A 13,532-nucleotide genomic window follows, 5' to 3' on the forward strand; every position below is an offset into this window, starting at 1 on the left:
CATCTTCTGTGTCAGAGCCGGACTGTTCGTCATCTTCCGTGTCAGAGCCGGACTGCTCGTCGTCTCCTGTGTCAGAGCCGGACTGCTGTCGTCTCCTGTATCGGAATCTGTATCCTCATGATTATCCTCCAAGTCCAGAGATTTTAGAAACTCATCCGGATCTATCGCCACCGGTTCGTCTTAAAAATAATTGTGTTTTGCTGTGATTCGTCTGTTTGGGTCATACGTTATCATTCTTTGGAGTAAAACTAATCCGCTATCGGAAAGTATCTCATGCCGTAACTCCTTGCGCAACCGGCTCGGTGGATACTCATCGAATATAATGTCTTTAACTAATGGCAAGGTACTGTAACCAGGCCAAACGGTGTCTGACGGCGTGCCTAGTACCTCATAAATTTTCTTTAATTGATCACACTCCGATTTGCCCTGGAACAGTGGCCACAAGTTGATAACTTCTGCGAAAATACAGCCGATACTCCACATGTCGACAGAAGTGGAGTATTCTGTGCTAAGTAATACAACAAGTCACAAGCCTCTCCGTTTTTCAGGGAACAAATAAGTAGCGAAATTGCATTAAATATAAAATATATATATTTAAAATAGACTTTTACTATTACTAACATTTTATTCTAACTAACAATTAAACTAAATATTATTATATACATTTTAAATTAACACTAATTTACACACCAACATATTTACACAAACACACTAAAATAAAGATATTTACAAAATACAACTTTTAGATACGTAAACATATTCATTACCTTACATTACTTGAACATATGTTTTGACTGCTGTATCACTATAAAAATACATTATTGCTATCTATTTTACATAATCCTAAATATAATTATAAATAAATATTTTCTTAAATAAACCTAGGGAACCTTAATCTTCAATTCATTACAATATCACCGTCTTTGTCTAAGCCATGAATGAGTGAACTTGATTGAGATGTGAGATTTTCTCCGGATCGAAGAGCCGGACTGCTCGTTGTCTCTTGTGTCAGAGTCAGACTACCCGTCATCTTCTGTGTCAGAGCCGGACTGTTCAGCATCTTCCGAGTCAGGTCTGGAGTGCTCATCATTTCCCGTATCAGAGCCGGACTGCTCGTCGTCTCCTGTGTCAGAGCCGGACTGCTCGTCGTCTCCTGTGTCAGAGCCGGACTGCTCGTCGTCTCCTGTGTCAGAGCCGGACTGCTCGTCGTCTCCTGTGTCAGAGCCGGACTGATCGGCAACTTCCGTATCGGAGACGGACTGTTTGTCATCTCCTGTGTCAGAACCGGACTGCTCGGCATCTTCCGTGTCAGAACCGGAGTGCTCTTCATCTTCTGTGTCAGAGCCGGACTGCCCGTCGTCTCCTGTATCGGAGTCTGTATCCTCATGATCATCTTCCAAGTCCAGAGATTTAAGAAACTCATCTGGACTTATCGTCACCGGTTCGTCATCAAAATATTGGTGTCGTAAAGCTTCCTTTGCACTTACACGTCTTTTCGGGTCATATGTGAACATTCTTTGTAGTAATACTAATCCGCTATCGGAAAGTATTTCGTGTTTTAACTCTTTACGCAACCCGCTCGGTGCATACTCATCGAATTTTATATCTTCAACTAATGGCAAGGTACTGTAACCAGGCCAAACGGTGTCTGACGGAGTGCCTAGTACCTTATAATTTTTTTTAACTGATCACTTTCCGATTTGCCCAGGCACAGTGGCCACAAGTCAATGAATTCGGCGAATATACAGCCGATACTCCACATGTCGACAGAAGTGGAGTATTCTGTGCTCAAAAGGAGTAGTTCTGGCGCCCGGTACCACAGTGTGCACATGCCCGGAGTATACTGCCGAAGAGGTAATTTACACTCTCGTGCCATGCCGAAATCTGCACCCTTTAAATAACCATCTTTACACATTAGTATGTTGTCGGGTTTGAGATCCCGGTGCATGACACGGTTCTGGTGTAGATACCCCATGGCTCTTATGAGCTGCGTCATCAAACAATGTATATGTTCTGGGTCAAACTTTTGTCTATTGTTGCGCACTGTATCCAGTAGACTTCTTAATTGATGGGGCAGATATTCTATTTTCGTGCCACAAATTCATCAAGAACTTGAGCTCTCTTGCAGCGGCGATGGAGAAACTTTCCTCGGAGTCAAAACACTTGAGGTACTTTACAGCAACTAATTCTCCTGTCTGCTTGTGGGTTGCTTTGTAGACAACTCCGTAGGCGCCTTCGTCGATCGTTCTGTGTTGATAGTCCTCAATGGACCCACACCTATCTAAGTACCGGTCAAAGGCAGCCAAGACTTCTTCATTTTCATTGTCACTTTGGTTTAATTTATTACACTATCACCTTTTTTGTCTAAGGCGCCAATGAGTGAACTTGATCGACAGGTGAGATCTTCTCCTGAAGAGCCGGACTACTCGTTATCTTCCACGTCAGAGCCGGAATATTCATCATTTTCCGTCTCAGAGCCGGAGCGTTCGTTCTTTCCAGTGTCAGAGCCGGACTGCTCGTCGTCTCCTGTGTCAGAGCCGGACTGCTTATCGTCTCCTGTGTCAGAGCCGGACTGCTTGTCGTCTCCTGTGTCCTCATGGTCATCTTCCAAGTCCAGAGATTTCAGAAACTCATCCGGATCTATCGCCACCGTCTTCAAAATAATTGTGCTGTAAAGCTTCCTTCGCTGTGTTTCGTCTGTTTGGGTCATATGTTAACATTCTTTGCAGTAAAGCTAATCCGCTATTGGAAAGTATCTCGTGCTGTAACTCCTTGCGTAACCCGCTCGGTTTAATCAATTACGCTACCACCGTCTTTGTCTAAGGCACTGACACGAATGAACTTAATTAAAAAGTGAGATCTTCTCCTGAAGAGCCGGACTTTTCTTCATCTTCCATATCAGAACCGGACTGCTCGTCGTCTCCTGTGTCAGAGTCGGACTGCTCGTCGCCTTCTGTGTTAGACTCTGTATCCTCATGATCATCTTCTAAATCCAGAGATTTAAGAAACTCATCTGGACTTATCGTCACCGGTTCGTTATCAAAATATTTATGTCGTAAAGCTTCCTTTGCACTTATACGTCTTTTTGGGTCATACCGTATGGATAAGACTCTTATACAATTTTTTTCTACCATATTTATTATCGTCTATACTGACAATGTGCAAAAAAATGAGCCAAAATGGCCCAGTAGTTAAGCCAAAAATTGCATTTTTCTTTTTGAGCAAATGTAACCACTCTTTGTAAACACGACACGGGTCAATGACTGCACTACGACGCGACGTTGCCGCTCTTCTGTTTTGGTTCGCAAAATGGGAAAAGAATTGGTAGCTATTATACCAATTCTTATAACCTAACTAGACCCAAAATAAGATTATACGTGCATCATCGTCCACCAATCCGTATTTTATACGAAATAATCGCAATAAATCTTTAATTAACATTGTAGGTACCAAATTAAGTTCTTTACTCCATTTAATTTGAAAATAAGAAAACGCATTTCATAACCTGTGTGCACACAACCTGCAACTACAACTAGTTACAATACTTTTATTATGACAAGAACGAATAAAATTACCTTTTGGGTTACGCCTAATCCGGGCAAACACACACACACACATCCGTCTTTAAAATGTTTTCTTTAAACGACAACGTGGATTTCTCACGTATTTAATTCATTAAATACCACAAGCACAGAGTTTACTGCCACAAATTTTCATAATAATAATTAATTTACAGTTACAATCACAATTTAAGTATTTACTTGCACTCAGAAAACAAATCATAACAAAATTCCGCGTAAAGCTCAAGTTTAAACTGTTTTGTTTTCAAACAAACTACGAAGTAGTTCCTACACCAACCACACGGCAGCACACGAATATCGATGATTTGTACTAGTTCGGCATTTTTCCATAGATGGCACTTTTACCAATTCTCCAAATTATTAATCAAAATTAACTAAATTATGAATTTCTGTATGTTTGACATTCGTAACGAATTAATGAGTCAAAGTACGTATTTATTTACGTTTCTAACTAAGCTTTTATAGTATAAACTGTTTTGTTTTCAAACAAACTACGAAGTAGTTCCTACACCAACCTCACGGCAGCCCACGAATATCGATGATGTACTTACTAGTTTGGCATTTTTTCCATAGATGGCACTTTTATCAATTCTCCAAATTATTAATCAAAATTAACTAAATTATGAATTTCTGTATGATGTTTGACATTCGTATCGAATTAATGAGTCAAAGTACGTATTTATTTACGTTTCTAACTAAGCTTTTATAGTATAAACTGTTTTGTTTTCAAACAAACTACGAAGTAGTTCTTACACCAACCTCACGGCAGCACACGAATATCGATGATGTACTTACTAGTTTGGCATTTTTTCCATAGATGGCACTTTTATCAATTCTCCAAATTATTAATCAAAATTAACTAAATTATGAATTTCTGTATGATGTTTGACATTCGTATCGAATTAATGAGTCAAAGTACGTATTTATTTACGTTTCTAACTAAGCTGAATATGACACATGTAAGAAAGAGAAGATAGCGATAGTGCGAATATCGTCTAGTTGACTCGCACTCGTTGTCAGTAAATAATGAAGCGAAGTAGTCAGTTTTAATACCCTTATTCATCATCGGTAATTCAAAATATTATTGCAACCAAATATCGGGTAGATAATAGTTATCAAGAGTAGCCACAACGGCAAATAACACCCATGTCTACCTACTTGTAACTCATTCGGCGTTGAGGCTAGGGTTGCCAACTTCTTAACTTAGGAAAAAAATGTATGAGAAAAAAAGGGATTTTTCAAATTTGATGTTTTTAGTGCTTAAAAACTTTTTTGTGTGTTAACAATTTTTTGTTATCTTTATCACAGTAAATGAATTGTGATAGGTTTACGTTTATTTATTTTTTTGTATCCTAGAATGTAAGTGTTTTGGCTCCCGCTGTAAACTTTCATTTTGATGTTAATAAAAATAAATAAAACTTGTTTGATAATCAACATTTAAATTGAAAAAAATAAACAAATCGTTTTTAATTAAACTTTTGTCTACCTGCTGCCTACTTTAGAATTATGTCTGCACAACTTTTTTAGTGAAAGCTGACTATTCACTCGCTATCGACAAAATTGTACAGAAATGAAATGACGTGGGTTTTGTTTTATTTCATTTATAGCAAGTGAATTGAGTGATATTTGTATAAATGTCACAGTCTAATATCATTCTCAGTCATTCTAATATTTCGTTTAATGATTATAAACTATTAATGCTAAAGAAGAAAAAAACTTTAAGTAAACATAATGTGTATTTTGTTTATGCATCACAGTAAAGGTTGAAAATAAAGTATTTTTGCAAACTTTATTTAAATGTAAACGCATAAAGTATAATTACCAAAAACAAAGTAAGATACGTTACGTTATTAGAAAGTATGGTAGGCAACCCTAGTTGCGGCGGTTGTTCCTTGGCGACGCCGCCGCGCCGGCGCCAATTGATGAAACGAACGTTCGTTTTCCGACCTATCCCATAAAAAATTGCGAATATTTATTTTTCAAAGATCTTTAATAAATTAGTAATAATTTTACGTAAATAAATAGAAGTATTAACATCAGAGAAACAAAACTGATAGGTAGTAGATACATTGGCCAGCAGATCAACCTACTCCAATATGTCAAATGGATTTTCGACTTTATGTCAATACAATAAAGTTGAAAATGTAACAGAGAAAAGGATTAGTAGAAGCGCTGTGCGGTCGGTTTCTTTTGACGGCTTTTCGCGGAAGACAAGCGGCGCGCGCGGCGGCATCGTAAAAGGGGTATGACTTTCGGTACGCCGCGTTTGTTTTGAGTAAAGCCGCCACGCCGGCGCCGTGAGCTTTTGGCACGCGCCGATTCATCAGTTCACTGCTAGCCTTCCGGGATAGTGTGTGTGCTTTTCGCAACCTTCGGCGGATTACGCGCGCGTTGTGTTCAACTGTTGTTATTAGTTTTTCGTTTAGTTCTTAGTTTTATTATTATTTAGTTTTTTTACTGTGAAATAGACACTAACATTAGTATTTCAGTTAATTGTGTAATTTAGGAAATTTTCGTTTATTTTACTTTTTAGTGTGTGTGTGTGTGTGTTGTGCCGAAATGCCGCGACATTATTACAGTGCTGCAGAGTACACGGACATGATTTTGATGTACGGTGAATGTCATCAGAATGCAGCGTTGACTCTGCGGACTTATCGAGAGAGATACGGAGCATCTCGTCACTGCCCGACTGATGTTCGTACAATTATTAGTGCTGTACAAAGACTTAGAGACAATCAGCCGCTGATGCCTAATACCCATGATGGCGTTGCTGGACAGCAAACTTCATCGAACTTGGAACAAAGGGTTTTAACCCATTTTCGTAATAACCCAACCTGCAGTCTTAGGCAAGCAGGGCGTACGTTTCACGTGCACCATCGGACGATACACCGAATCCTCAAAAAGGACAAAGTACGTCCGTACAAGTACTGTAAGGTGCAGGCGCTGCTGCCACGTGACAAGCCCGTGAGAGAAATGTATTGTCGCTGGGTGTTAGACCGGATTGCTCAAGACCAACATTTCGTGAGAAATGTGTTTTGGACAGACGAAAGCACATTTACTCGAAACGGCATGTGGAACCGACAGACCATGCGACACTGGAGCCATACCAATCCCCACTTAATAAGGGAATCAGCGCATCAGTACCGGTTTTCCGTAAATGTTTGGGCCGGCATTCACGGAGAAAACATAGTGGGTCCGTTCTTCATTGACGGAAATCTGAATGCTCAGAAGTTCTTAGAACTCTGTGACGGTCCAATTTCTGAGTATTTAGATGGATTGTCTGTGGCAGCAAACTCAAGGGTATGGTTCCAGTTGGACGGAGCTCCTCCACACTCCGTACTCCTTGCAAGAGAGCGGCTGAACATAATGTTTGGTGACCAATGGATTGGGCGCTTTGGTCCCCAAAGATGGCCGGCACGATCACCCGACCTAACACCCCTGGACTTTTTTTTATGGGGATTCATTAAAAATGAAGTATACGCGAGGGTATCAGAAAGCGAAGCTGAGCTCCGAACACGGATTGTCGACGCTTTCGATAAATTAAAAACAATGGCCTTGGATCCTGACCGAAATTTATTGCGCAGGGTTCGACACAATATCGTACGGCGATATAGCTTATGTGTCCAAAACCGTGGTGGACACATTGAACATTTAAAAATTTAACTGGGCCATTGCTTAATTGTGGTGTGTGCAAAGAAAGTGGCGAGAAATCGCATTCGCAAGGGTAGCCTCCAAAGATAATCCATGATCATTCATCACAACAACTCAATAAGCAGAGTGAATGAGCCGGCATGTCATCGTGTGTGTGTGTGTGTCGCCCGAACGCAGACGCCACGTTGCCGCTCTTCTGGGGTCAAGGTACGTTGATACACGGAGTGTTACACTTCTTTGAATTTATTTTACTATTTGTTTTGTTTGAAAATTTCACTTTTTTAATTTAAGGTTTTTGTTTACATTTTTGTTGGATTGTACTTCTATGTAATAGTTCTACTTTATAGTATAAATTATTGTATAAGAGCGATACACATACTGTATATTAACATTCTTTGTAGTAAATCTAATCCGCTATCGGAAAGTATTTTGTGTTTTAACTCTTTACGCAACCCGCTCGGTGCATACTCGTCGAATGTTATGTCTCCAACTAATGGCAAGGTACTGTAACCAGGCCAAACGGTGTCTGACGGAGTGCCTAGTACCTTATAAATTTTCTTTAACTGATCAGTTTCCGATTCGCCCAGGAACAGTGGCCACAAGTTAATGAATTCGGCGAATATACAGCCGATACTCCACATGTCGACAGAAGTGGAGTATTCTTTGCTTAAAAGGAGTAGTTCTGGCGCCCGATACCACAATGAACACATGCCCGGAGTATATTGCCGAGGAGATAGTTTAAATTCTCGCGCCATACCGAAATCTGCCACCTTTAAATAACCATCTTTACACATTAGTATATTTTCAGGTTTGAGATCCCGGTGCATGACCCGGTTCTGGTGTAGATACGCCATGGCTCTTATGAGCTGCGTCATCAAACAATGTATATGTTCCGGGTCAAACCTTTGTCTTTTGTTGCGCACTGTATTCAGTAGACTTCTTAATTGATGGGGCAGATATTCCATTTTCATGCCACCAATTCATCAAGAGCTTGAGCTCTCATTCTCTTTCTCAATTCACTTCTCACTAAATTCACTTTTCACTTCTAAGATTATTGAGATTACATCCGTGTCTACCCACACTGTTTCCCCCTCAAAATAATTGCGCTGTGAAACTTCCTTTGCAGTTATTCGTCTGTTTGGGTCATACGTTAACATTAGTTGCAGTAAAGCTAATCCGCTACCAGCAAGTATCTCGTGCTGTAACTCCTTGCGTAACCCGCTCGGTTTAATCCATTACGCTACCACCGTCTTTGTCTAAGGCACTGACACGAATGAACTTAATTAAAAAGTGAGATCTTCTCCTGAAGAGCCGGACTTTTCTTCATCTTCCATATCAGAACCGGACTGTTCGTCGTCTCCTGTGTCAGAGCCGGACTGCTCGTCGTCTCCTGTATCGGAGTCTGTATCCTCATGGTCATCTTCCAAGTCCAGAGATTTAAGAAACTCATCTGGACTTATCGCCACCGGTTCGTCATCAAAATATTTATGTCGTAAAGCTTCCTTTGCACTCATACGTCTTTTTGGGTCATATATTAACATTCTTTGTAGTAAATCTAAGCCGCTATCGGAAAGTATTTCGTGTTTTATCTCTTTACGCAACCCGCTTGGTTCATACTCATCGAATATTATGTCTCCAACTAATGGCAAGGTACTGTAACCAGGCCAAACGGTGTCTGACGGCGTGCCCAGTACCTTGTAAATTTTCTTTAACTGATCACTTTCCGATTTGTCCTGGAACAGTGGCCATATGTTAATGAATTCGGCGAATATACAGCCGATACTCCACATGTCGACAGAAGTGGAGTATTCTGTGCTTAAAAGGAGTAGTTCTGGCGCCCCATACCACAGTGAACACATGCCCGGAGTATACTGCCGAAGAGGTAATTTACACTCTCGCGCCATGCCGAAATCTGCCACCTTTAAATAACCATCTTTACACATTAGTATGTTGTCGGGTTTGAGATCCCGGTGCATGACACGGTTCTGGTGTAGATACGCCATGGCTCTTATGAGCTGCGTCATCAAACAATGTATATGTTCCGGGCCAAACCTTTGTCTTTTGTTGCGCACTGTATCCAGTAGACTTCTTAATTGATGGGGCAGATATTCCATTACAATGAACACTTCATTCCTACTTGAGCCCATCGCTAGCTCGTGGACTAGAACGATATTTTCGTGCCACAAATTCATCAAGAACTTGAGCTCTCTTGCAGCGGCGATGGAGAAACTTTCCTCGGAGTCAAAACACTTGAGGTACTTTACAGCAACTAATTCTCCTGTCTGCTTGTGGGTTGCTTTGTAGACAACTCCGTAGGTGCCTTCGTCGATCGTTTTGATGTATTGATAGTCCTCAATGGACACACACCTATCTAAATACTGGTCATAGGCAGCCAAGACTTCTTCATTTTAATCGTCACTTTGGTCCTGTGTTCCTTGGTTTGAAGATGTGAAATCAGCAACATGGTACATTTCGAACATGTTTACAGAATTCATGATGTATAATTCACTTGTCACTAAATTCACTTTTCACATCTAAGATTATTGAGATTACATCCGTATCTACCCTCACTGTTTCCTCCTAAAAATGATTGCGCTGTGAAACTTTCTTTGCTCGGAGTCAAAACACTTGAGCTGCTTTACAGCAACTGATTCAAGTCAGTCTCAATTATACAGTACTCAGTCGTATGCCCGATGTATGGTATTTATTGCATGTCTGAACCATATAAAGACCACTCCATGTGTTAATTTTGCGGTATATTTGATTTGTGTCTACTTGCAATGTAGGTGTGTGGTCGTGGTAGGCCGGAGGTTTCAGACGCCCGCTTCTCATGTATGAGGGCAATAGTTCTCACTACCAAAGGCAAGTATCAATTTGAGTTTTTCAGAGTTATATGTAATTTCTAAGATTATTGAGATTACATCCGTATTTATCCCACTGTTTCCTCCTCAAGATAATTGTGCTGTAACTCCTTGCGTAACCCGCTCGGTTTAATCCATTACGCTACCACCGTCTTTGTCTGAGGCACTGACACGAATGAACTTAATTAAAAAGTGAGATCTTCTCCTGAAGAGCCGGACTTTTCTTCATCTTCCATATCAGAGCCGGACTGCTCGTCATCTCCTGTGTCAGAGCCGGACTGCTCGTCGTCTCTTGTGTCAGAGTCTGTATCCTCATGATCATCTTCCAAGTCCAGAGATTTAAGAAACTCATCTGGACTTATCGCCACCGGTTCGTCATCAAAATATTTATGTCGTAAAGCTTCCTTTGCACTTATACGTCTTTTTGGGTCATATTTTAACATTCTTTGTAGTAAATCTAATCCGCTATCGGAAAGTATTTTGTGTTTTAACTCTTTACGCAACCCGCTCGGTGCATACTCATCGAATGTTATGTCTCCAACTAATGGCAAGGTACTGTAACCAGGCCAAACGGTGTCTGACGGCGTGCCTAGTACCTTATAAATTTTCTTTAACTGATCACTTTCCGATTTGCCCTGGAACAGTGGCCACAAGTTAATGAATTCGGCGAATATACAGCCGATACTCCACATGTCGACAGAAGTGGAGTATTCTTTGCTTAAAAGGAGTAGTTCTGGCGCCCGGTACCACAGTGTACACATGCCCGGAGTATATTGCCGAAGAGGTAATTTACATTCTCGCGCCATGCCGAAATCTGCCACCTTTAAATAACCATCTTTACACATTAGTATGTTGTCGGGTTTGAGATCCCGGTGCATGACCCGATTCTGTTCTGATTCTGTTCTGGACCAAACCTTTGTCTTTTGCTGCGCACTGTATCCAGTAGACTTATTAATTGATGGGGCAGATATTCCATTTTCATGCCACAAATTCATCTAGAGCTTGAGCTCTCTTGCAGCAGCGATGGAGAATCTTTCTTAGGAGTCAAAACACTTGAGGTACTTTACAGCAACTAATTCAAGTCAGTCTCAATTATACAGTACTCAGTCGTATGCCCGATGTATGGTATTTATTGCATGTCTGAACCATATAAAGACCACTCCATGTGTTAATTTTGCGGTATATTTGATTTGTGTCTACTTGCAATGTAGGTGTGGTCGTGGTAGGCCGGAGGTTTCAGACGCTCGCTTCTCATGTATGAGGGCATTAGTTCTCACTACCAAAGGCAAGTATCGATTTGAGTTTTTCAGAGTTATAATTATGTAATTTCTAAGATTATTGAGATTACATTCGTATTTACCCCACTGTTTCCTCCTCAAGATAATTGTGCTGTAACTCCTTGCGTAACCCGCTCGGTTTAATCCATTACGCTAACACCGTCTTTGTCTGAGGCACTGACACGAATGAACTTAATTAAAAAGTGAGATCTTCTCCTGAAGAGCCGGACTTTTCTTCATCTTCCATATCAGAACCGGACTGCTCGTCGTCTCCTGTGTCAGAGTCGGACTGCTCGTCGCCTTCAGAGCCGGATCTTGTGTTAGACTCTGTATCCTCATGATCATCTTCTAAATCCAGAGATTTAAGAAACTCATCTGGACTTATCGTCACCGGTTCGTTATCAAAATATTTATGTCGTAAAGCTTCCTTTGCACTTATACGTCTTTTTGGGTCATATATTAACATTCTTTGTAGTAAATCAAATCCGCTATCGGAAAGTATTTTGTGTTTTAACTCTTTACGCAACCCGCTCGGTGCATACTCGTCGAATGTTATGTCTCCAACTAATGGCAAGGTACTGTAACCAGGCCAAACGGTGTCTGACGGCGTGCCTAGTACCTTATAAATTTTCTTTAACTGATCAGTTTCCGATTCGCCCAGGAACAGTGGCCATATGTTAATGAATTCGGCGAATATACAGCCGATACTCCACATGTCGACAGAAGTGGAGTATTCTTTGCTTAAAAGGAGTAGTTCTGGCGCCCCATACCACAGTGAACACATGCCCGGAGTATATTGCCGAGGAGGTTGTTTACATTCTCGGGCCATGCCGAAATCTGCCACTTTTAAATAACCATCTTTACACATTAGTATATTTTCAGGTTTGAGATCCCTGTGCATGACCCGGTTCTGATGTAGATACGCCATGGCTCTTATGAGCTGCGTCATCAAACAATGTATATGTTCTGGGCCAAACCGTTGTCTTTTGTTGCGCACTGTATCCAGGAGACTTCTTATTTGATGGGGCAGATATTCCATTACAATAAACATTTCACTCCTACTTGAGCCCATCGCTAGCTCGTGCACCAGAACGATATTTTCGTGCCACAAATTCATTAAGAACTTGAGCTCTCTTGCAGCGGCGATGGAGAATCTTTCCTCGGAGTCAAAACACTTGAGGTACTTTACAGCAACTAATTCTCCTGTCTGCTTGTGGGTTGCTTTGTGGACAACTCCGTAGGTGCCTTCGTTGATTGTTTTGATGTGTTCATAGTCCTGAATGTCCACACACCTATTTAAATACTGGTCATAGGCAGCCAAGAGTTCTTCATTTTCATTGTCACTATGGTCCTGTGTTCCTTGGTTTAAAGATGTGAAATCAGCAACATCGTACATTTCGAACATGTTAATAGAATTCATGATGTATTCACTTCTCACTAAATTCACTTTTCACTAAAAATGTTATCTGTTGCGGACGACCTTCCGTCTTCAAAGCTCAAGAGCAAGTGGCCTATCCCCAAACCGTTTGCCATTTATATAGACAACCAAACAATGAGACTACTGGGCACAAAGTCGGCCTTATCGCTAGTTTTTTGTGCGATATCCCGGTAAACACCATTAATGGGTGTCTTTTGTTATCCATTACTGTCTTGTAATTAAGACTATTATTAAGTATGGCCGATGCATGGTAATTATTGCACGTTTTAACAATATAAAGACCACTCCATGTGTTTATTTTCGTGGTATTTTTGGGTTGTATCGAATGAAGTTGCTTTTTTTACAAGCTTTTATTTAACTTGCAATGTAGGTGTGTGGTCGTGGTGGGCTGGAGGTTTAAGACTCAGCTTCTCATGCATGAGAGTAATACTTCAAAAAATATCAATGTCCAATACCAATGTGACTTTTTCCACATTATAATATGTATGTAGTTTCTAAGATTATTTAGACACCACTGACAAACAGTGAAGGAAAACATCGTAGGGAACCTGGGCTTATAATAAGTTTGAAATTGTCTACCTACATGGAGTAAGCGTGGTGATTAATGCTCTACCCTTTGAGAAGAGGCCTTTGGTCTGCAGTAGCCACGAGAGGCTGTTGATGTTAATTTTGATTTCTCAACTATTCAGATGGAACGGAATACAATACAATTGGACGCCAATTG

At 40.7% G+C, this 13,532-nt stretch overlaps 4 protein-coding genes across 4 annotated transcripts; all 4 read right to left on the minus strand.

Annotated features, from left to right (window-relative positions):
• Positions 1-1,019: 1,019 nt before the first annotated feature.
• On the minus strand, positions 1,020-1,975 carry LOC118277681 (cyclin-dependent kinase 2 homolog). The gene is made up of 2 exons (XM_050696561.1): positions 1,668-1,975; positions 1,020-1,626 (listed from the first exon to the last, which is right to left on the minus strand). Exons 1-2 carry the CDS (start codon positions 1,973-1,975, stop codon positions 1,020-1,022), a joined length of 915 nt encoding a protein of 304 aa, XP_050552518.1.
• A 6,540-nt stretch (positions 1,976-8,515) lies between these two features.
• On the minus strand, positions 8,516-9,424 carry LOC126911164 (serine/threonine-protein kinase PITSLRE-like). The gene has a single exon (XM_050696562.1). The coding sequence runs from the start codon at positions 9,422-9,424 to the stop codon at positions 8,516-8,518; it is 909 nt and encodes a 302-aa protein (XP_050552519.1).
• An 854-nt stretch (positions 9,425-10,278) lies between these two features.
• On the minus strand, positions 10,279-11,088 carry LOC126911165 (cyclin-dependent kinase 11B-like). Its single transcript, XM_050696563.1, has one exon. It carries the CDS (start codon positions 11,086-11,088, stop codon positions 10,279-10,281), a length of 810 nt encoding a protein of 269 aa, XP_050552520.1.
• A 478-nt stretch (positions 11,089-11,566) lies between these two features.
• LOC118277682 (cyclin-dependent kinase 11B-like) lies at positions 11,567-12,790 on the minus strand. The gene has a single exon (XM_035596583.2). It carries the CDS (start codon positions 12,788-12,790, stop codon positions 11,567-11,569), a length of 1,224 nt encoding a protein of 407 aa, XP_035452476.2.
• Positions 12,791-13,532: the final 742 nt, after the last annotated feature.

Source organism: Spodoptera frugiperda, chromosome 10, assembly GCF_023101765.2.
Source record: "Spodoptera frugiperda isolate SF20-4 chromosome 10, AGI-APGP_CSIRO_Sfru_2.0, whole genome shotgun sequence".
NCBI classification, from domain to species: domain Eukaryota; kingdom Metazoa; phylum Arthropoda; class Insecta; order Lepidoptera; family Noctuidae; genus Spodoptera; species Spodoptera frugiperda.